Source organism: Hippocampus zosterae, chromosome 8 (assembly GCF_025434085.1).
Source record: "Hippocampus zosterae strain Florida chromosome 8, ASM2543408v3, whole genome shotgun sequence".
NCBI classification, from domain to species: domain Eukaryota; kingdom Metazoa; phylum Chordata; class Actinopteri; order Syngnathiformes; family Syngnathidae; genus Hippocampus; species Hippocampus zosterae.
The window spans coordinates 12,027,895-12,051,896 of record NC_067458.1 but is presented as its reverse complement, the minus strand read 5'-3'; the positions used below and the strand labels follow the sequence as shown (position 1 = coordinate 12,051,896).

The 24,002-nt window shown below is 40.4% G+C and overlaps 3 protein-coding genes across 6 annotated transcripts in view; 1 reads left to right on the top strand and 2 right to left on the bottom strand.

The window, feature by feature from the left end:
- The window catches only part of tsc22d2 (TSC22 domain family 2), a 28,480-nt gene extending 12,658 nt beyond the window's left edge, over positions 1 to 15,822 (top strand). The window contains exons 2-3 of the mRNA XM_052074557.1: positions 13,188 to 13,239; positions 13,842 to 15,822. Coding sequence (XP_051930517.1) covers positions 13,188 to 13,239; positions 13,842 to 14,120 — 331 coding nt within the window. The 3' untranslated portion in view covers positions 14,121 to 15,822. The remainder of the gene's footprint in view (positions 1 to 13,187; positions 13,240 to 13,841) is intronic.
- LOC127606362 (profilin-2-like) overlaps positions 1 to 24,002 on the bottom strand; it is a 437,001-nt gene that overhangs the window by 49,277 nt on the left and 363,722 nt on the right. The window lies entirely within an intron of this gene.
- The window catches only part of LOC127606306 (arf-GAP with coiled-coil, ANK repeat and PH domain-containing protein 2-like), a 395,843-nt gene that overhangs the window by 133,153 nt on the left and 238,688 nt on the right, over positions 1 to 24,002 (bottom strand). The window lies entirely within an intron of this gene.

The window sequence follows — 24,002 nt, the reverse complement described above, 5'->3', positions numbered from 1 at the left end:
GATCCACGTTCATGTTTTTTGGTTCCACAGCTGTGCTTCAGTTACGAGCAGTCATAGAATTCATGTTAAATGCTCAGTTGTGTGGGTTTTTTTATTTTTATTTTTTATTTTTTGTTCAGTTGAACATTAACGTACCTTGCTCCATGCATCACGTATTTCACAACCAGATACCTGTCTTGTTGTATGGATTTTTTTTTTTCATTGAGACTTATAGATCAACTTTAACTCAAGAAGGCGACCGGATTTATTAATTTGTCCAATGAGTTGTTGAAACAACTTGGTTTGCTTCCAATGCTTTAAAAGTTGTCCATTTGTTTGGATTAGGCTCTCGTCCCCACTGATTGGTACACATCTATAATCAAACGTTTTCCTAAGTGTCAGATATCATAACTTTGGGTGCCAATATATGCACTGGATTCCAGCATTTTTCATGAAAGATGGCTCTTTTATCTGGAATTACTTCATGCACTGATTCTACAAATGTTGTTCAAATTCCACGAATGGACTTCCCCTAGAGCACCCGTGTCAAAGTCAAGGCCCGGGGGGCCCAATCTGGCCCGCTACGTTACTTTATGAGGCCCGCGAAAGCAAATCATGTTTGTCAACTTCCATGATCCTTGCTAAAATCTGTACTGAAAGGTAAAATTACATTTGAACTGTAGCGCCAAAACATCAACACTCAAATGCAAAACTTATTTTAAGTGATCTTAAACATAAATCACCCGTGAAGGGTAGGTTTGCCGTCATCCATAAACGATTTTATTCCTATTTTTACTTGGTATCCTGTTGGCTCAAACTTTTGGCTCAAAGTCTCCTTATACTCTAGTCTCGAGACAACCAAAATTGAAACGTAAAAGAAAGGCGATCTTGCTGCGGATGCTTGGTTAATATGGACATTATTCTGTACTTGTCTCTAGACTTCATTGGATGAAATGTGGGTTTCCAACATCTTTCTTAACCCTTCATCCACATAATCAACCAACTTCCAGCAATTTGTGGTCTAGTCAAGTCAAGTCAAATCAACAGTATTTATAGAGCACTTTCAAACAGCCATCGCTGCATACAAAGTGCTGTACACGGAGCAATTTGACATGCACAATAAATAGTAAGACAAATCGGTAATAAAGGCCGTAGAAAGCACCAAACAGTAAAACCAAGAACAAATGCTGAGTCGAATGCCAAAGAATATAAGTGAGTTTTGAGGAGGGTTTTGAAGATGGGCAGCGAGGAGGCTTGCCGAATGTTCAGTGGGAGGTCATTCCAGAGATGGGGACCAGCAGCAGAAAAGGCTTGATCCCCTTTGAGCCTCAGTTTAGTTCTTGGTACTTCTAATAATGTCTGGTCCACAGACCTGAGGCGCAGGTGTGTAGGGGCGGATGAGCTCAGAGAGGTAAGTTGGCGCGAGATTATTCAGAGATTTGAAAACAAATAAGAGGATCTTGAAAATACTGTAACTCTAAAATGAATGGGGAGCCAGTGAAGGGATGCCAGAGTAGGAGTTATGTGCTCCCTCTTACGAGTACCAGTCAAGAGGCGAGCAGCGGCATTCTGGACCAGCTGAAGGCGCTTAATGGAGGACTGGCTGACTCCAAAGTACACAGGGCATTGCAGTAATCGAGCCGGGATGTGACAAAGGCATGAATTACTGTCTCAAAGTGTTCATGAGAGGAGAGGTTTTATTTTGGCCAGCTGTCTAAGGTGAAAGAAGCTGGATTTAACAACGGCACCAATTTGCCGATCAAGTTTGAAATCACTGTCCAGTTTAAGGACCAAGTTTGAGACTGTTGTCTTAAGATAAGGAGACAGGGGGCCCAAGTCTACAGGATGGGATGTACAAGGGCCACTGGGACCAAACAATATCACCTCTGTCTTCTTTTCGTTGAATTTCAAGAAATTTTGTGCCATCCAGGTTTTGATTTCTTCCAGACAGTATAGGACTGGCCTTAATGAGAAGGCGTCTTTCTTGCTCAGTGGGACATAGATCAAATGGATCACATAGATGGTGGAGATAAACTGCAATGACAGCAAAGTCGGACAGCTCCCATGCAGTGGGAATTGTGCTAGAGAAAAGTAAATCATGCTGAAAGACATGGCTGGGTTTTTCAAACTACCTCTGCTATACAGTTAACCATTTAATCAAAAAACAATAGAGGATGTAAAGAACATGGAAATGTCAATGAAATTCCAAAATGTATCGTGGTGTCGAAGGTTTTTGTGACATCATTTCCACAATATCTAATATGGACAGCAGCATATCACATGACATGCTTATAACAGTTTATATTTAAGAATTTGTTTTTCTTTTATAAGAGGTAATGGGAAACTGATTATGGGTTATCTAGATGGAATGTAATAAGATGCTTGTAATTAATTCAATTCAAGTTTGTCCATTAATATTATAACCATCACATAAATTTATACTCTATATATCCAAAACTAATGCTGAGGTAGCATAATCCTACTCCAAGGCTGTCAAACGTAAGCAGGCATTTACAGGTTGTCATGATTGACGAGCGACAACATGACAGGCATTTCAAATACTTGGCTCTCATTATGTCATGGATGGGCTGCCAAGCTTCCAAATGAGTAGTTGGATCAGGGCTTCATTTAGTACTGAATTACATAATCTTTTGCTTTACGTGAGAAGACACAACCTCACTTGTACCCCTGACTGAATTTGAAACCTTTTCACTCAGCACCTCTGATATAAGGACCTGTCTCTTTGCCAGCTGAAGTCAATGCGCATACACACTTCCCTCACTGTACCTATAAAACCAGGTATTCGGCTCGTTAAGTGGGCTGAGCTCACAGCTGTTTTGTTGAAGTATGCGGTTAGTACGGTCTTAAAACTTGCAGCATTGACATAACTCACCACTGCATCAAGGCAAGGTCCTGAAACTTGTCAAGGTACGATTGGATTGATAACGCTTGCATTCGCTCTAATCTGGAACGTTTAATGGAACTCACCCAATACTTCAAAAACTGTGAACATTTCCCTTTTCTTTCAAGTATTCCTGCCTTTTTTTTTGGCTATTTAGTCTGTTACTTTGTAGATCATGCCATGGGAATTTTCACATTTATTGTGCAAACAATGGTGTGTATGACATGGTCATGAACTCTTCAGAATTATGCACTTCAATAAATCACACACCAGTTTAATTCTTAAAAATGGTGAGTCGGTCCATTTATTATTATTATTTTAATGTTTTGAATGTGTTGTGTGTCTGGATGAATACAAATAGATTAATAATTAGTTCCAATGGAAAATGTGCGGAAGATGTATTTAATTTTACATTGTAAGGTTTCTTAAAGCAGTCTTCATGATATCACCATTTCCTCTGATCTGTTGTGCATCGTCATCTTCCGGCACCCTCACTCATTCTCTTTCTTGCCTTCCCCCTCAAACAATCTTTCTCTTCCTTCACTCATTTCTCAGAATCAGAATCATCTTTATTGGCCAAGTATGTATAACACATAAAGAATTTGTCTCCGGTATAACACGCTGCATTAGTATCATCATAAACAATGACATGACAAATACAAATAAACATGTTTCTTCTTTTTTTCAATTCCTTAGAAAAATGCAGGGAACCCATCTACTACTTTCTATGAAGCTTTTCGGCCTAGCATATTACAAGGCTCAAAGTCTGTGGCCTGCAGTGGGTTCCTCTGTACCCAATCACTGCACCTAAGCAATTTACTAAAATAAGTTCAGCATTACTGCTTTATTACTTTGACATTTATGTGATCCTAAAGTGTAATTTACTAAAGTGTGTTTCAGTTTTTTTGATGATGTGAGAACAGAGCACGACATTATGACAAAATGGTATTATGTGTGTATTGGATTAACTTTTTTTTTATAGGTTTTACCCACCGTTCTCTTTTGGGTGACGACCAAGCGTGTGTGGGTTAAAGTAGAGCAGATCGTATTAAAATAACATGACGAAGGCGATGGAAGATGATTTATTTTCCCCTGATGTCCGTCATTTATATTCTCAGATGAGAAGTTGATTATTACTCGTGATGCATTCTTGACCTGTTGAGTCAGCCAGCGTTGTACTTATAACTGTGGTGCTCATGTCATACAAATAGCGTAAGCCTCACTACGAGGCTTTGGGGGGTGCGGGGCAGTGAGGGTCGTTGGGGGCGTTAGCCTGCAGCAGAGTTGCAGGTTGTGTTATGAATGACAGATACATCAAAAGATTGTGCTGTGGTGATAAGAAAAAAAAGACGCCTTAACTTTTGGACTGCTGCCATTCATTGATATTGATGTTCACATAGCTCTGCCATTGCTGTGATTGACTTTCTGTTTGGGCATTGCTGCCTTCACAAATAAACATGGTACATGTTGATAAAGGACAAGAAGGGAGAGATGCCTCCAGGAAACTTGAAACACATTGTGCCATCCCCTGTGGAATTGGGAGTGTTGACTTGTGTTCACTTTGGCAGAAATACGACCCTATCAACTGATCTACCAAATATTCATCAAGTGCAATGACAAAGCCAAACCCCGTTTATCAAGTGCATTGCTGATCCAACCTCAGTGACCTGCGGAATAACTTTTTCCTTTGAAGAGCTTTTACTAATTATTGACTTCAATGTGTGTGTATGTATATTGTGTGTGTGGGTTGAACGTAGAAACAACCGATTTTACAAGCTGGCGCTCATCTTTTAATCTGGACTGTATGGTCAAGTCCATTCTCATGGCTGGTTGGGTGGTCTTAACATGAATTGTCGAGTGACATTTTGGTGTTTATTTCCCCACGCAGCTCCTTGTTGCCTGTGGGCTTCCTGACTAGGTTGAGCTTTATTCAAGGCTTTGATCTAATTGCAGGTAAAGGGTGTTGCTTCCTTGAATCTCCTTTTGTCTGGAGGTAAGTCATCTGCAAGGCTTGACTTGCAAGGTTAGACATGCGAGAGATGCAGTGGGATGATTTGAGAGCAAACGGATGAGCATTCCTGAAAATCTATATTTGTTCCCAGCCAGCTCTTTTTAAATTTTGTTTCCAGCTTGTCCTTTATTTCATGAAATTAATATAACATCTCTCAAGTTGCATTTGGGATTTTTAAACGTTATGTATGGCTAATAAAGGGTGCTTAAAATTACCTAAAAGGCCTTGGAGAGTGCTTGAATTTGACTTTGTAAACGTGTTTAAAGTAAAATAATAGATTTTAAACAACGGGAAAGTCACTAAATGTCCCTCTACAGTTATGAGGTAATAGACCTCATATCGGGTATCAGTACTGTATCGGGTTACTGTAAATCGGTAGCGTCACTAATAAGGTGACTGGAGTAAATAATGTTCAATTAAATATTTCAAACAGTATCAGAGGTTTACGTAAAACCCAATGACGCTTTTTTGTTGTTCCAAAACACTTTTTTTCTGCCACAGACTCAATTGGAATATCTCATTCTTGTCTAAACACGGGGAAAAAAAACACATTTAATCACAGGCTGCGGGGCATACTTTTAAGTACCCAACCCGATTCAATTGAATCGTTCTTCAAAGACCTTGAGTACATAATTTTGAAATAATTCCTGGGCTTGAGTTACACCCCTTTGTATATTGTATCACACTCAGATTTTGAACCTTGCAAGGCGTTTAAGTTGCAGTGAGGAATTGATTGGCTGACATCTTAACCATCTCCCCACGGTGATCTTACGTAACTGACCACAGGTCTTAAAGTTGCTACTGTTTTTCATCTTGTCAACTTTATCTTTGGAAACCTCGATGACACTTCACCTGTATTTATACCATGGGCGTTTACTGAGCACACATGTCTCCATAACAGTTCTCTTGCTTCACACTTGATCAGTTAAAACACTTGCTGTGCTTGGGAAATGCGTATTACAAGCATAGCTGTTTATATTAAGCAAACTTCCTCTCTGGGCATCTAGATATTAACAAAAACTTTCCTAAATCCGTAGATTTAAGCAAACATTCGGCCGCAATTCAATTTCCATTTCAAAATGTGACCTATTAAGCAATATGCCAGCTTATACTACTAACAGGTTAGTAGTATAAGCTTTTAAGGCGCTGTGTCTAATGATTGACACAAAGCATCTTCTTCAGTGAGGATACCCAAAGAAAACCTCCTTAATCTCGTGATGCCTATGCATCTGAATGCTCCTTTACCGTAAAACTCTGGATTTTGCCAATATACTCTTTGGTGTAGCAGCCAGTGCATTCCAGTCAGGCCTTAATCAAATTAGGATAACAAGTGGGGCATGTCCAAATCCCCCAGATGATTTAAGGAGCAGAGTGGGTAAGTGATGCAGGGAATCACATGAAGATCTGGTTTTAGTTGTGCGCCATGTGGACACCAATGACTTGAGACCGAGCAGCCATAAACACAGTCCCCTGCTGTGTTAGACGGAACAACCATAAATATTGGACCCCTGCTGTGTTTGCAAATTGAGCTTGGTCACACAACACCTCACACATGTTGTCAGGAGCCAAGTGATGGAGTGCGAACTGCAAACATTCCTGTCCCAATGTAAGGGGTTTGAAACAACAAGACCTTTCATAACTCAATCAATATGGTGGCTCAAGATCATCCATGTTCTCAAATATATTGCTTTTTAAAAATATCAATGCATTGACTACTTAAGGGCTGTGATTCCTTCTCATGCCCTGCATCATCCGGTCCTCGTATCCTTTGGGAGGTTCACTGGTGGGCTTTGAGACAGATGTAACACTGAGTCGTTGTTTTTGTACAAGTCTGGGGATTATGTAAGGAGCATGGGAGCTAGTGGGAATGTTCCTTCGCCCTGTTTTTGAGGAAGCTTTGGAGGCTGTAGAATGACTCCTGATTTCGTGCTATGAAAATAAAATTTCCATCCACAGACAAGGCGTCCCTCATCTAAATCAGATTTAGTTTAGTCTCCATTGTCTATACTCGGACCTCCCCGTTGGTTGGACGACGCATCCAACAATCCTTCTGTGCATAGGCACCTATGAGTCATACTTCCAGCATCCTGCAATTGTCATTGTTAACTTCATGTTACAATGAGGACAGGAGCCATTTATCTGCGTTATTTATTTAACAAATGTTTGAAATCAATGGATTTGAACTGTGTTCATTGATGTTTGTGAGACTTTGTGGGGTATTTTACAGCTGATGTCAAATGAAATTAAATGAAATCTAATTTGCTATTTTCTGTTGATTATGTTTGAATTGACGGGCATGATTTTAAACCCATAAGAAGCCATTTTAGTGATTGATAAAAACATAAACTTAATATATCGTTTACATTTATTTTCTGGACACAGTGAAAAGTGTTCTTCAGCATTGTTGATTTGGGAAAAAAATGAACCACACTTAATCAACTTCGGATATACGAAAATAAAAACTTGCTGGTATCGGGCTTGGGAACATGTCATGCCACGTTGCACCATGGAAGTATCTGTCGCAGAACTACAAGTGTTTTGCTTACAACTTGGATGAGCCTGGTTAGAGTTACATCTGTCGGTATCTCAGTTGTGTTTTGTCACCGGAATTTAATTATGGCCAAACGTTCCTCTGTTATGGGATGCAGCACCTCCCCACTAAGGGTGTGGAAAATAATCGATATTAATCGATACATCGATGCGCACGTGCGCGATGCGAGTGCATCGGCTCATTCACTGGGTACGACGCGATTGACGGGTGGAATCGAGATTCATCACGATGCATTGGTGGATCTCGGTAAAATCCGATTCAAGCACCGTTTTATTCATGTTAAACGTCACCTATCTGCCCTTTCCTAGGTGCAATGAATGCACCATCATTATTTTGTGTTGAATACGGACGGAAGCCGCGAGTCACATACAGTCCAGTACACAACTAGCGAAACACGATGTAAGTTCGCGCAAGCAGCAGCGAGGAAACTACTGTATTGAATGCTTCCGCAACATTCAGATCTTATGTTTGAAAATACTACGGCTTCGAAAAGAAAGACGGAAAGATTGATAAAAGCTCCGTAATTTGCAAAGAATGTCGCACTACGAAGCCATACAACGGCAGCACCACAAATATGCAGACCACTTAAAACGATGGCACCACATCACCGACAAGTTTCCCCCCGCGTCCCCGTCCAGTCCCTCGTTGGACACCGGAGAAACTCTTGGCAAACCAGGTCAGGATCAGAAAAAAATCGCCTCTTATTTTGGGGGTCCCTTGCAGCTCACGGTGACCGCGCAAGGAAAAACTATATATGGATGACTCTTTTGGACATTTCATTTTGACACTCGGTGAGAGTGGTCTGTGTACGCTACAATACACACAGCAGCTTTGAGGCTGTGACTGCCACATTGTTTCAATTGTATTTTTTTTTCTGTCCTATGGAGATGGATATTTCATATAAGACACTCAATGAGTAGCCTGTTTGTGTTTACACTACAGCAACAGCTGTGAGTCTCAGGTGCCAAATTGTTTACATTTTTTTTGCACAAAACCCAATTGTGAAAGGGCTTAAATAAGTTGTTTTACACGTTCTACTGTTTATAAGGAATAAAGTGGTCTACTTTTAGCAATACCATACTGAATTCCATCTTTTTTAAAACTTTTTTTCTTTGCGTATTTGCATCATGTTTAATTGCACACACAATATCACAACAAATTGTACTGTATCGGATCGCATTGATTTGAACTAAATGTGTTTTGCGTCGTATCACATCGTGAAGACGGTGAAACGTATCGCATCGTGTCGCCAGAAAATTCCATTTATCGTTTAAGTATCGCATCGCTGGTAGTGCATCGAGATGTGTATCGAATCGTCCTCGTGGCTGAGATTCACATCCCTACTCCCCACATGATTGCAAAGCAAAAAAAAAAAAAAAAATCAACAAGACAGACTACGTTTTTACTTGGGGCTACATATTGTTTCTGTTTGGTTCCCCCCCAACAAGAGCTTTCTTTCTCTCTGTCAAGTTACTGATTACTTGCTAATAACAATGGAGTTTGTTAGTTTGAACGTTAAATATGTTGTCTTTGTAGTATGCCAAATTACATATCGGTTGAACATGATTTGCAAATCGTATTCTCTTTAAATATGTTTAACACAACATCCCAACTTCATTGGAATTTGGCAAATGAGTATCATTGGCCGTTATCGAGCAAGTTAAAACATTTGTTTTAACATCTTAATAGTCTTCTCAAAGTGGCCCAGGAACAGAAATAATTGTGATCAAGACAGCAAAACACACTATGAGTTGTGTAATTGGAAATTTTGCTGACATCATCTGGTGAAGTTGTCAAACTGCACCTTGAAGAGCAACAGTGAGTCATCAGTGCGCGTGCTCCTATGTTGTTTTAGTCCCCGCCATCCGCAATTGTTTTGATATCAATTCATTGTGGGGGTTGTTATCGCTCAAAAACTGAGGTCTCATTTGTCCAGCTGTCTGCCCCCCACTGGGAGTATTTGTATGCTTTGGGACAGGGACGTGTGCCGGTCGGTACATCTGTGCCCGAGTGGAGAGCTCATTGATTTATGTGATGCCATTGTTAGTCATGTGATGTGGTGACACGTGCCTGTTGTCTCATGCCATCTTTATTTGAAGTCTATTCACATTGATGAACTTGTGGTGTGCCTGCAGGTCACACCCCCTGATAAGACATTCCCCAGATAAGTTAGTACAGAAACTAAAGCTTGGGGAAACAAATTGCCTGGACAGCCTCGAGTCCTTACCGTGGCGTGTCACAGCACGATATCGGCTCTGACACAGATGTCTGGCTTTGGAGGCACTGGCCTAGAGGCCGGAGGTGTCCACGCATGGAATGTGCTGAAGGTCCCGTTGGAGGATGCGTGTGTGGATGGATGCCGTTGGGTCTGCACTGCAGGCCCATGTGGAGGTTAGCGCCGCAAGAGGTCCTTATATAAACCACCACATGTCTTCCCACTTGAATAAAATGTACTGGGTGCTTTGTTTTTTTTGGGAAACGGAATGGCAACAAATTAGATGTGGGGATTTTGTCTGCCTCCAAGCAAGAGAAATCTCAGTCACTAAACTAATTTGAATCCAACCAGCATTGTCTCTCGCTGTTGTTTCAATACGCATTGGGAGCAAAGTTGTTGTTGTTTTTTAAGTGTCTTCTCCCCCATGGACACCAATGCGAAAATGCTCTTTTTAGTGTGGAATGTGTTCGTCTTCATTATCAGTCGCCCCCAATCACACAACCACTGCGGAATGCCACACATTCAAACGGTTGTTGGCATTCATGGCCTATTTAAACAAACAAACAAAAAATCCCCAGGTGAGATGAAAAATGAAACGCCATTTGTCATTCATGATTTGGTTGCTTCAAGTTTTCCTTTTTTATAATTTGATCGGTATTTCCTTCATGCAAATATATGAATTCAGCAGAAGTTTAGTGATTTTTTTTAATGGGTTGTTTGTATGTCAGTGGCATTTGGAAGGCTGACAAATGGTTCACATAGTTTGAGTGGTCCAAAAGGGTCTGTTTTGGTTCCCATTTGAAGACCAAAAATCTTCAGAGAGGACATGCAAGTGTTAAGTGTTCAAATTCCTTGTCGACAATGTCCCAACCATTCTGTGTTGGTGCTGTTCATACACAACAGCAACACGGGGAGATGGCACGTTTTACAGGCAGTGTAAAAGGAGCTCACCTATTACAATTATTAGGGGGCACTTAAAATTTACTGCTACTATTACAGTTAACCAAAAGTGGACCGGCTGTCACCTTTCCATTTTGTTTTTCCTAACATTTTCCACACAGTGTGCACTTACCAAAAAATGAAAAACATTTTTCATAACCGGCTACATAGATTCATACTGTACGAAAAAAAATTTGATTCTTCGAAACGGATAATTAGTCTGAATCCTTATCATTGCTGAGTTTTGTGTCTTTGTTTTTTTCAGTGCTGAGTTTTATCAATTTTGTTGGGCAACTCGAGGTCTTTGGAGGGATAGACCCAATGTGAACTTTCTTTGTACATCGAAGCATGTACAATAATTCATGTACAATAATTCCCCAATTCCCATTGTAATTCCCCATTATTGCTGCATTTGTGATTTGCATATTTACGTCAAGCACCTTGGTGAGCAGGTCAGGCCTCAGAAACATGCTAACTTCGTTTGTGGCATTTTTTATTCCATCCATCCATTATCCAAACCACTATTATTTTTTTCATTCATACAGTAATTACTGTATTTTTGTGTTACAGAAGCGTACCGTACAGAAAAATACCTACTGCAGGTGTAATGATTTCATTCACGTTGTATTTAGCATTCGTGTAGAACTGCAATGGCCCTTACTCTGAGTGTTTCCAAATTTTTCGACTCTTTCAACTCCAATGAGGTCATTGCTCTACTGATGGTAAATTCTAATCTAATGAAGTGCTCCAGTGGACTGCATTACATTATTTACATCACATACTTCAAATATGACATCTTTTCATACTTTCTAAATATGTTTGATTTATAAAACGACCGCACGTTTTGATGAGGAAGGAGAGAAGTAGACTAAACCTCACAGAGTGTTATGTAAATACATGAATGCTCAAATGATGCCCGTCAGCCTACTTTGTTGAAAATAAAGCAGTTATTTTGAATGGAAAGAACACGGCACGTTATATCAAAGAGTGCTACTTCGCCCACGTGAGTCACAGTGGACTATTTTTGCCAGGCTGATGAATCAAAATATAACCTGTTTCAACGAACTCCATTTCCTCGGACAAGTAGGCGTGCTGCTTGCTGAACTCCTCCCCCGGTGTTTACTTGCCATGTGACCATGTGACCGCGCGAGGCGCCTTTTAAGACAGCGCTCGCCTTGTGCCCTGCTGTTGGATACGCAGAGACAGGACCGCGAAGTTGTTAAGAGTAATACTGTAGTTGACAACGACTTGACGTTTTCTTTTTTATTCGGTTGGGAGAGTTGCTACGATGCGCTGCACAATGAGCTACAGCCTGTCGTGCTCGCCGAGGTCTTCTCCCACTTATTCGGGGCGCTTGATGTGCTATCGAGCGAGATGCGGCAGGTAAATTGAAATGCTTTTGAAACATTGAACCTTGTGCTGCGTGGCGTGTAACCAGAATCTGCGTGCTAGTGTGTGTGTGTGACTGAGAAAGAGAATCTACGTGTGTTACGTGCCGTGGTGGTGCGGTGTGCAGGACGTGAGTTCCGGCACCTTGCGCGTTGTTGTTGAACAACGCTCACAATCACGCGTCGAAATGTTCTTTTTCTTTCTTTTAAAATGCTGCATTGCTGTTTTAATTTAACACACACCATCATCTCAAACAGACCCTTATGGTGACTTTGTCCTATACAATTCAGAGGTTGTCAACTTTGAGCCAAAGTACATATTTCACATTAGACAACTTTCACGGGACACCACAAAACAGACGTGTCACAAAATGTGGGTGCACACGTTCATTATGGATTTTATGCTTTGTAGTTGAGCATTTAATTTTTCTACCTGTAACTATGTCGCTGACATAGTTAAAGACTTGTAGTAAATAAATGGTATGTGAAATTTGGCAATTTCTCTACGCATACCCGCTCATACAGTGTTTGGGGATCAATGCGCAAGGCTAGTGTGTGCCAAGCTCTGTTTCTGCCGAAACATAGACCGGTATTTCACAAAAGAAATATGTTATGACACAACACTAAACAAAATTGTTTTTTTAAAAAGTGTTTTGTGTACATGTGCGCGTGTGGATGCTCTCGTCTGAATTCACTTACAAATGAATGCAGTGTGTGCATCTCTCGTTGAACAGATTACTACAGGAAGCTCTGACTTGTTCTGTTCTTGAATGGCAGACATATACGCAGTTTAATTTTACCTTCTGCCATTGAGTAGAACTTTAATTATTCTTAATTATTTAATTATTCAGCTTCTTCCTCTTTTTTCAAAATCATGCATGTTATGTTCATTTAAGATTAAATTGACCTTGATAAAACATCTGTTAAAAGTAATAAAGTTTACATAAACACACATTGGTTTTTTTTTCAAATTTGAATTTCAAATTTTATTTGTTTTTTATTACAGATTTTTTTTAACATCCTCATGTTTGTTAAGAAACAGTGGTAATTGTCCATGACGAATGATGTCCTTATTCATGACTTCATCACTCTTTAGTCGGCAGGAGATGCGTGACGCAAGTGTTGTCGTAAATGTATCATGTGTGCAGTATCAAATTATGTGTTAAGACGTATGGTTCTCATGTTTGTTTTTCTCTCCACAGTGCATCCGGTGCCAGCGTAGTTGCCATTGACAACAAGATTGAACAGGCCATGGTGAGTTTTCCCGGTGTAAGCGGGTTGCACACATTTTGATTTTCAACACATCACCACGTGTGTGCTTGCTAGTCTAGATAGTACAACAATACTGTATATCCACTGACTGTAGCAAGTCTCTTGCACCAGATGTCAATTGTAATACCAAATGTGACCTGTGAGAGGCAATTTGGTGCAGCAAGGCATCCGGACTGCCAAAGAAAATGAAGAATATTCAAGTAGAGAAAATGAAATAGAAGAAGCTTTTCTGATTTGTCTACATTTTAGCTGCACATGCCTCTGTCTGCCATATTTATTGTGTGTGTATACTTCTTGGCATCCATTTTTTTAAATATCAAAACTGACATCAGGCAAGCCATATTTTATTCTATTTACTGCAGCTTCCTTGTTCGTCAGTGAGGGCGCTCCTTTGTTCGGCTACATTTTGTTCAAATGACAGTTCACGGAGTCAAATAACTCAAGAGTAGGTCAGCTTCCCTCACGCACATGATGGTTTTGGTATATTGTAAGACATAAAGTATGTTTTAGCTTAACACAGACATAAAACGCATCCTAAGTGTTAGGAATGATGATCATGATCACAATGATGTTTGTCTCTTCAGGATTTGGTAAAGAGCCACCTAATGTACGCCGTCCGCGAGGAGGTTGAGGTGCTGAAGGAGCAAATTAAGGAGCTGTACGAGCGCAACTCCATGCTGGAGCGCGAGAACGCTGTGCTCAAGTCGTTGGCCAACTCAGATCAGCTCAACCACCTTTCCAGCCACGGCAGCACGTCGCCCCCGCAGCAGCAACACGCAGCCATTACTAACAGCGGCGCCCCCTTGGCGCACCACGAGGGGGCTCAGAGCGTCCCCCACCAGCCCAACATCACCTCAGCGTGATCCCACCCCCCCCATCTCGCACCCAAGCGCATCCACCGGTCCACACGCTCAATTCCACACCGCTCTCGAGCAGAGACACGCGCATACCGTCCCCCACAGCGTTGCATTAAATGTGCTCAGTTTAAGGAAAGTAGTGACATCATCTCGAAAGAGTGCCGCCGTCACCCCTTGGAAAGTCTTATTGTGGCTGAAGTACTCTTGATGGCGGGACAAAGGGAGCAGGAGCACAGGGGTGGGGGTGGCAGCAAGTGGTCCAAAAGGGCAGTGCAAGACGTGGGAAAGCCATAGTGGCAAATAAAGCTCCCGCAATGTCTGCATACACACGCCACATCATTCACGGGAGCCGAAAGCAACCAAGGGATGTGTCATCAGCAGAGGCGTTCAGTGGAGCAAGTCGAGTGCCTCGTTCATGATAGGCCGCAACAAAAAGCTTACGTTAGTTGTTGTCGTTTGCTCAGAGCCGCCATCCTTTTGACATGTAACATTTCCATTATTAATTCACGTGTAGTATTTGCATTTATTTATTTCAGGGCTGCTATTTTCATAACGTCACAAAAGACAAAGTTTATTGTCTTTTTAGAATCTGTCAAGTCTTTTCGGTAGTCTCTCACAATCAAGCAAGTGTCAGTAAGTAGAGCAGACGGTAGGAAGGAAACACTAAAGCAGAATTACATGAATTGAAATCCAAGTTGAATGTATATTTTGTAAAGTATTCAGAGTGAACAAGGTATGTACAGTACAAGAAAGAACCTGCTATGAAATGAAATATGTGCTGGGAGGTTTTGATAAAGCCAAACTATTATTTCCTTTGAGGTTCTTTGTTTAAATGGGTAAAAAAAAAAAGATTGGGGTCTTGGTTGGGGGATGAAAAGCTGTGAAATTGTTGGACCTACTTTATAACCAAAGACGCAAAGCTGTGTAAGTGTTTTTCTGTTCTCACTCCTTTTATTTTTTTTAAAATGCACACTTTGTCCCTTATTTTTTATATTTGTTTTGGCTCTTTGCATGACCTGCATGCCCTATACTCAAACCACTTTCTTAAAGTCATGCTTTTAAATCCAGCACTCGGTTTGTGTTCCGTCATTGTGTCTGTCCATGGCTATAGTTGTGATGAAAGGGAACAAATTCAGCGAAGGTGATGGAGAAGTGAGAAAAGGAGCCATTTTTGTTACATGACAGATTTGAATGCATTCAGCAAAGTCAGCATTTAAATTTTGATTGTAGCTTTCTAACACACCCTTAAAAGTACACAACAGTTTCCAAAATACAGACCGCAAGGGAACTATGAAACATTTCTCAACTTGAAGCTGGAACCCAGTCCGTCGTCGGAGATAATCTACGTAATCGGATGTTTGTGTTCAGTCTTGTCTGTTGTGCCTCCTCTGCGTCGCCTGCTGCCGTCAGGCGATTCCGATGCGGTCTACGTGGCTTAGAATCATACCAAAATACTTGGTGATTGTACAACGAGTTATCTTGCTACAGGATGGACTTTTGACTTTTTTGTTTGTTTGTTTTTTACAAATGGGTTTATTGCTCTTTGTTTTTCTTGAGTTTAATTTGAAGGAGATGCCGTGTACATGCCAAGTGTACTTGTATGGAAGTGATCACTGAGCCTTGGAGAAAAATCTTAACAATGCCCTTGCAATGTGCTGTTCAGACAATTTTAGTTTTCAGACAATAATAAATGACTGTTTTATTAAGACCATGTGCATGTATTTATTGACCTAGCCACCTTATTGTTATTATTAGATCATCATAATCACACTTGGGCAACTTCAGCGAGTTAACTTTTCACTGAACACATTTTTTAACTTGAGAGACGCCATACATGACGAGGAAAAAAATTGCCAAATGAGTGCTGCTACTTTTGTGTGGTGTACTTTATGTGACCAAAGCAGCACATGACACACAGAATAAAACCGGTGATCGGAAGGAATCAAGTACACATACTCTCATGTTAGATGACAACAATAATGTAATACATTCAAAGAAACGAGATAATCGGCATGCATTGCCTTATTCGGTTAAGGCAATCGTTCGTTCTCAGCTACGGGAATAATTTGTGGCAAATGTGTTTGGTGCCAGCCGAAAAACTGCAGTTTCCGGCATGAAGAAATTCCCTGTGTTAGTTGCTAAACGTAAAACTATCTCAATTGTATTAGCTAATTGCAGATTGTTATTTTTGGTTAATCGGTTTGCAACTTTAGCACAGCTGTGGCCGTTCATGATTGATTGATTTTTATTGGATTGACTTCAGTAAAAACTGTCATTCTAGAATTATACAGGAAAACAAAGCCAAGCCCAAAGTGTAGGGAGAAGTCTTGTCAAGCCTACATTTTTTAAAATAGAAAATATCTCAAAAAATCAAGCTCCCGCACAAACGTAATCAATTTATAGAGTGAAAATAAGAAATGAAAAACAAAACAAAAACACTTTTTTGAAAGAAAATTGTTACAACTCAGTCCACACAGACCAGCAAATAAAATGCAATATATACACTTTCTTTTATGCTTGCTTCATACAATTATTCAGTACTTAACGTTTGAACATTTTTTTAAAAGATGTCCTTGAACCACACATGTTCATAATTATTCCACAAATTTACACCTCCTACAGCATGGGTGTACAAAGTCAGTCCTCAAGGGCCGCTGTCCTGCCTGTTTTCCATCTCTCCCAAGAGCAACACACCTGATTCAAATAATCAGTATCGTTCTAATGCTGTTCCACAGCTGGCTGATGAGCTGATCATCTGAATCAGGTGTGTTGCAGCTGAGACAGCTGGAAAACAGGCAGGACGTTGGCCCTTCATAATGTGAAGATGTGTCACTGTAGGACCCCCAGTGACACATCTTCACATTATGTTGATCCTTGTCTTGTGTTTCTTTTTTGGACACAAGTGGCCATCAGTATCGCTGTTTTCAAACATCTTTTGAATACTGTGACAAAATAAGTTACCGGTACGTATTTTGGATTATTATTATTATTTATTATTATTATTTTGGACTTATGCACATTGAATTCGACTAAGTTCTGGAATTTCAGAGTATTTCATTGAATCAATAATTAAATAGTTTCTATACATTTGGTTCTCGTTTAGAAAAGAGGGTTAGTTGTTTTATTTATTTTGCGTCAGAGCTCAACACCATAAGTCAGGGGTGTCCATTACGTCGATTGCGATCGACCGGTAGATCGCGGACTGGTCCCAAGTCGATTGCGAGGGGTGTAGAGGATAAAAAGAACAAACAACCATTTGTGTGCCTTTTTTTCATGTTAGTAATGTATTTTTTGTGTTAATGTACACTGCACCCTACTCATCCTATCATTGTCATTTTCACAATTAAAAAAAAATTCAAATAAAATAAAGGAGGTAAATCTTTAACCTACGGTGGCGTGTGACCTGCGTCACCGGAAGTTGTTTGCACTTAGCAGTCTTTAATTGCAGCTTGTGATCAGAGGTTTGCGCGAAATCTTTTAGCGTTATCATTATTCTCATTCAGAGTTTGTTTCCTGTACAATTCACAGAGGGCACGGGCAATGAATAGGAATCTTGAGGGTCGAGGGAAGCACTTTAAAATGGTACACGTAAGCTACGATCGTTAACAGGCTGCAAAAGTGTGTCACATGCCTCCGTGTCAGGCTGTTGCTCATCATGGCGTGCGTGTGCGTTCATGTGCGCGGTAACGGGTCGATCGCAGCAGATTGGTTGATCGAAAAGTCAATCTTCAGTCAAAAAAATTTGGGCTCCGCTGCCATAAGTGATAGCCTACAAGCCCTACATGGTCGTACCGGTCATAGCGAGCTATAAATTGTATATAATTGTTATTCAGGACATCTTTAGTTTTACAAAGGATAGCTCTAGCTTGCAACATTTTGGGTTTTACGTTTTGTCTTTCAGCTTGGCATCAATGATCGCTCCAAGAAATATTTTCTCATGTACCGGTACTTTCTATTTCAGTTGAATGTACAGTGATTTTACAATGCAACATTGTTTTGATAGTTGAGTTCAGGCTCGCGCTTTTGTGAAGGAAAGTTTTTCTTTCATTGTACCAAGTTATCAAAAACGGGTGTTGGATTGTGTAATTGAGAATAAAAATGCATTTTTACTGATATACTGCTACTGACTGCATGTATAGTATATACAAATATTTGACTGACTTGCATCACGATAGTGGAAAAATGCTCAAGTTCGGCCTGAAAAAAAGAGTTCTGTAAGGACATTTTGAGAGTGTGTTGACAATTTTCCCATTGACGAGTAACATCAGCTGGCATTGGGACACCCAGAAATAGTCTTACTAATACAGGATCACCACTCTGATTAAATCATGATATCTTTTTTTTCCCCCTGCAGTGGTTAGCCCTTCAATTCCAAGAGATTTGATAAAATGTGCCAGAAGTGGAATGCTTTTCCACACTAGGCCGAAAGTCTTTAAACCATCGGTGAGCAAATTTTTCCTGGATTCCTGGATGTTTTGTATGTCTCCCTGCTTCCGCACACCTGATCGAATAATAAGGATCCTCATCCAGCTTATTAAGCTTGCTGATGAGCTGATCATAGACTGACATGCAGACCGTAAAATGGTATTTTGAAAATACAAAGAATTCATCCATGGATCGTCATCAAACCTCTGGGAGTTGTTTATGTGTTCACTGAGAAGTGAAAAGTTTACTTAGCAAGGATTTATAGTGAGCACCGTGTGTGCTTGACACTGGTGGATTTGAAAACAGACCAGGAATATTATTTATAACCACCCTTATAATTGCAAATAAAGTAGCAAATGCCTTCAACTTTCCTTTCTGACACAAGCAGAAAGGAAAGGTAATTGTGACAGAAGTATGTGTAAAATTCCAAATGAAGTCATCTTTCTCTACCTGCCTGCCAGATTGCTGTCAAATAACAATCACTGCATGCTACCTGCTGACTCATTGTGGCAGCCATCATCAGGTGACAAATGTTCTCATAGTCTTTACTTATGTAAATAAAAGCGCAGAAAATGGACTCTGGTAAAAGTAGGGGTACCGTGATCACTCGCTATTTTGCGGTTCGTTTATCGCGGCTTCAGTGCATCGCGGATTTTTTCAAACATTAAAAAAAAAATTGTTTTTGTTTTTAATATACATGGAGTACAGTACTGTATATGTTGCTGTATGTGACTCGCTGTTGTTTTGCAGCTTCTCGCGGACCATTTGCGTAATTTTTGGGGACTTAAAAAAAAATTACCTGTATATGTTTATTGGTCGCTACTTTGCGGATTTTTGTTTATCGCGGGTGGTTTTGGTCCCCGTTAACCGCGATAAACGAGGGATTACTGTACTGTTTCAACCTCTTTATACAAGCAAATGATACAGGCTGAAATGTAATTTTAAGTAGAAGAGGACCAAAATAAAAGACTTGAAGACAGCTTTGCAACATGTCCTTCATACGGTGCGATACATTTTAACAACCTTTTATCAGCAACCCCCCCCCCAAAAAAAAAACCAAAACAACAAAAAAAAACAACAACATATAATACTTCTTTTGAAAAAGGCCATGGTCGGGGAATATATTGCTAAACCAACAAGAACATTGATGGATAGGTAAAAAAAAATCTAGAACATAATCTCTGAGCTGTATGTTTTAAAAAAAGCAACACAGTATCTTCATCTTTATCACTCTACATTGTGGCTGACTGCTGGTGATGACTGACACATTTCCTGTGGGTGGGGAGTCTGCGGTAAAACTTAAAACCTTCCCCAAAATTCCAGTGAGTGAGCCAAAAGCCAAATTACCTGTTGAAAAACCAGCTTCCTCCTCGGGTTGTTTTGGAGCATTCTACCTGATGTCAACTCTCAAAACAGGTAAAGGGAATGTCAAACTGTGTCCCAAAAACAGCAGCTCCCAAGAATCCGGTTTGATAAGCGCCTCCATGTGAATCCACTTTACCGTATGTTTTGCAGAATCAAGTTAATGTAATCTGATCTATGATCAGTTCTTCCCAAAGGAATCTCTAATGGGATTTGGATGGGAATTTATTTCTAATTAATCTAATTGATGTGGTCAAGTTGCCATATAAGTTTTGTTTTTCCGCCACCGAACATAACCGTCTTGCATAATACAGTACTGCATAAACAAACTCAGACACTCAGCAAACTCAGACACTCAGCTGCTGCTTTGCAGAAGACTGCAAAGTCTTTGTTTTTTCTGCAAAATGTAAAAAAACTTCCCAGATGCTTTTATACATGTTGGTTGCTTGCTTTTGTGAACTACCTACCACAAGGATGAAGAATTAGAGCATGCCAACCTTTATCCCGACTAATATACTGCTGGGCCAATGGCAAGTTTGATTTTGGTTCCCCTGACAATCTGGGGTGGAACCTGAGATTTATAACTCGCGAGACGTCGCAGGTTTCCTCTCGGCAGCAAGTGTATGCAGAAACGCAGGCTGGTTCTCGCACACGAGTGTATCCGTGCATATTCTGGCTCCTATTCCAACGTTCAATGAGCTGTCTTTAGTCATCTCGCCGGCAAGTGTGTGCTATTTGGTCGTCCGCTTGCTTCCACTTGTCAAGCAGAGCTCTGGTGGAGGGGGAGAGGGGGAACCATTAAGGAAGGCATTTTTACTTGTGGAGCAGCATTTCATACAGTACAGTGTGTGTATGTGGTGCCTGGACACATCTCCGAGTGCAAATATTCGCCGCCGCCATTGCGTCGACAACTTCACCAAGCAATCAAGTACAGCTTATTAGAAGCTAAAGTTGTTAGCTAGTGCTAATCTGTACCTGCAAGAAAAATGCATCTCTATCTACCTTCGGGCTTTCACATACTGTAATAACAGCACCACGTTGTGGTGCTGTTATTACAGTATGTCAGTGTTTGTGTGGGGTCAGTGTTTCTGCATGATAGTTTCTCTATGTTTCATGACAGGATTCCAGTTTTCGACCAAACGAGGCTGAGGTCAGGCATAGAAACCCGGGGTGGGAGGCGTTTTCCGTGGAAATTAACCACACTATTACATAACAATGTGGGGAAAGTTCAGAAAGGCTCAGTCAGAGACAGATTTTCCGAAATTGACAGGTAACAAAAGATTGAATTGGTTGTTTAATTCCAGACGGACTGGGTAGACCGGCACATCCAGAGACTCAAATATTTTTATACAAGCAATAAAAAAAGTAAATTTCCCTAACATGCTTGGAAGACTTGGCATGATAACAGGAACTAAACAACAAAGAATGCAGAAACATATTTTCCTGTTTTCAATTTTCAGCACACATAAATTGAAAGAAAGAGACACATAAACTGTGACCTTGACTAATGGTCTCACTTTTTGAGACTTTGAAAGGCAAATATGCGTTACTGTGACAGATCTCCAACATACACCCATTCGGACACGTCATTGACAGATGGTGAGTCATGTATCTTTTAGTGCAATGTTTGCCTCCCCTGTGACTTTGTCATCAACTTGCTCAAACTTGTCCCCATCTCCTAACACGTATTTGAGACTTGACACACTCTTGTCAGGGGGAAAAAAAGGCAGACATGAAACTTCAGGCCTGAAAATCATTTGCTATGTGGAGAAAAGTATAGACACACCCCACAATCAGGGGTTGAACTCTTCATCCATGCATTTTCTACAGCAGTTGTCCTTATTAAGGTGAGTTGGAACTTATCCAAGCTGAAATAGGGTGAGAGGTGGGGTTTATCCTGCTCTGGTCACCAGCCAATTACAGGGCACATATTTCCGCCTGCTTATCGCACCATTTAACAGCAGCTGAGTGGGTGAATTTGGCCCGGAAGAACAAAACTGATCTGACTTCAAGGTCATCAAACATTTTCCTATTGGCGTAATAGCCAGTCTTTTTTTTCAAGTACCGGTAGTTGTAAAGAAGCTTTCAGCCAAACATTATTGAAGTGAATCTTTAGCCATGTTTGACTTTTACTAGATGTTGGAGTTTTTTTTTCTTCCATGCTGTTTACCAACTGGCTACATGTACCTAAGTTGAAAACGTGAATTTTGCTATGGCGTTTTGGTGTTATTTTCTGTCTCCAGGGCAAAAATGGCACAATGTGTGGTGTGAGGTTGTATCAAATAGCCTGGGAGAAGCTCTACATTCACATTTTCTCAATAAAAATGTGAGGAAAAGGAAATAGATGGAGGGATAGTTATATGGATGTCTGAGTTTGTAAAGTAAAACTAAGACAAATATTTGTTTTTTTAGCCTTACCTTTCATTTAAGTCAAAGAAAATGTGGTTTTTTTCCCCCTGCTTTTTGGGGGGGAATTCAATATACAGTTTCCCCCAATGCATTTGAGTCAATGAAAATCAGAGCTATTTGAGCGCTACTCCCTTTTCTTAAACACGGCTATTACCTCCTCTGAACACTGTCTGATTAAATCAGAAAACGTTTTCAGGCTTTTTCAGTAAGACGCTCGGTTATAATTAGGCTGTTTGTTTACCAGATGAAACTCTGGATTCAACCATCTTATGTCATAGCTCCCGTCCTAAAGCAATCCATTTGGCTCACGCTGAGCCTGTAACCGAATATAAACACATTTCCGCCCATTCATTGCACCACGTAACAGTAGCAAAAAATCACAAGCATCATATTAAGGCGAAACAGAATGCGAAGCATCTCAACGTCACACAGCACCACACACACAACATCTTGTGTAACCATTCCCCCCCCCCCCCCCCCCATCAATGTTTTTTGTAGGCCTACCCGGCCGCATGTTATGCAATGATTACTCACCGTTCAGTCATCTGAACACCTCATAATTACTGCAAAGAAGATTTACTGTCGAATTTCGGGTGGTGCGCACTACTGCAGGCACGTACAGAGAACTTTACATCCGTAAACTTGATGACTGTGTCCAGTGTGTAGAAACATCTTTTGTGGAAAAAAAAATGCAAATCATGTGTTACTGTTATGTGAAACTGTTGTAAAAGAATCAACAGTTTCATTAGATGGAGGATGTACAAAATAAACTAGTAACGAAAACAACTTTTGCAGGCTATTTATATTAATTGGGTCAGATAGATTGATGTTACCTGGGAGTGAGTCAACATGAGTGATCACAAAATGTCACAAATAGTTATCGGCAAGTCGTCATCTATCACAGTTGACTTAGGCTGTCAAATTAAGCATGAAACCTCAATATTTTCACGTTCCGAATTTTCAAATATCCACACAACTTTGCCTTAGGAACCTCTTTTAGCTTAATGCCAACGCCAAGTGCAAAACTCCATAGCGGAGCTAACAAATAGCATCTATGTCATTGTGTTATTATAACTTTTTAAGCAAGGTCAGGGATAAATCTTTATCTCCTCCCATATCTGTATTAAACTACCCCTTGGTGGCTAAAACATGCTCACCAAAAAGAGGTCGATGTGGGGCCGGAAGCAATTGATGGCATTTCCATCCAGAACCCGAGGTATAACCACGTGAGAACATGTAAACTCAACACAGAACCTAGACTCAAACCCTGAACCTCACAACTGTGAGGTATATGTACTAACCACTGACCCAGTGGTTGTTTAGTGACAACATGACTGATATTTTTTCAGGTCACAGACAAGTACAGTACCAGCAAATTGGTATGACGTAACTAACATGAGGTACACTAGGTAGCAGCAGGCTTGTATTGTAATGCATTTGGTATTATAAGATAAGATATCCTTTATTAGTCCCACACTGGGGAAATTTATAGCCTCCAGCAGCAAGAATGTAGGTAGAAAGAAGAAAGAGGAAAAAAAACAACAAACACCGTTCAATTAAGTGCAATATAAACACAAAATGGATAAATCGCAGTGCAATTACAATTGTCTTTCACATCATTTAATTATTATTATTATATATTTGATTGCAATATATTTAATAATGGCGGACTGGTGGTCCTGTGGTTAGCGC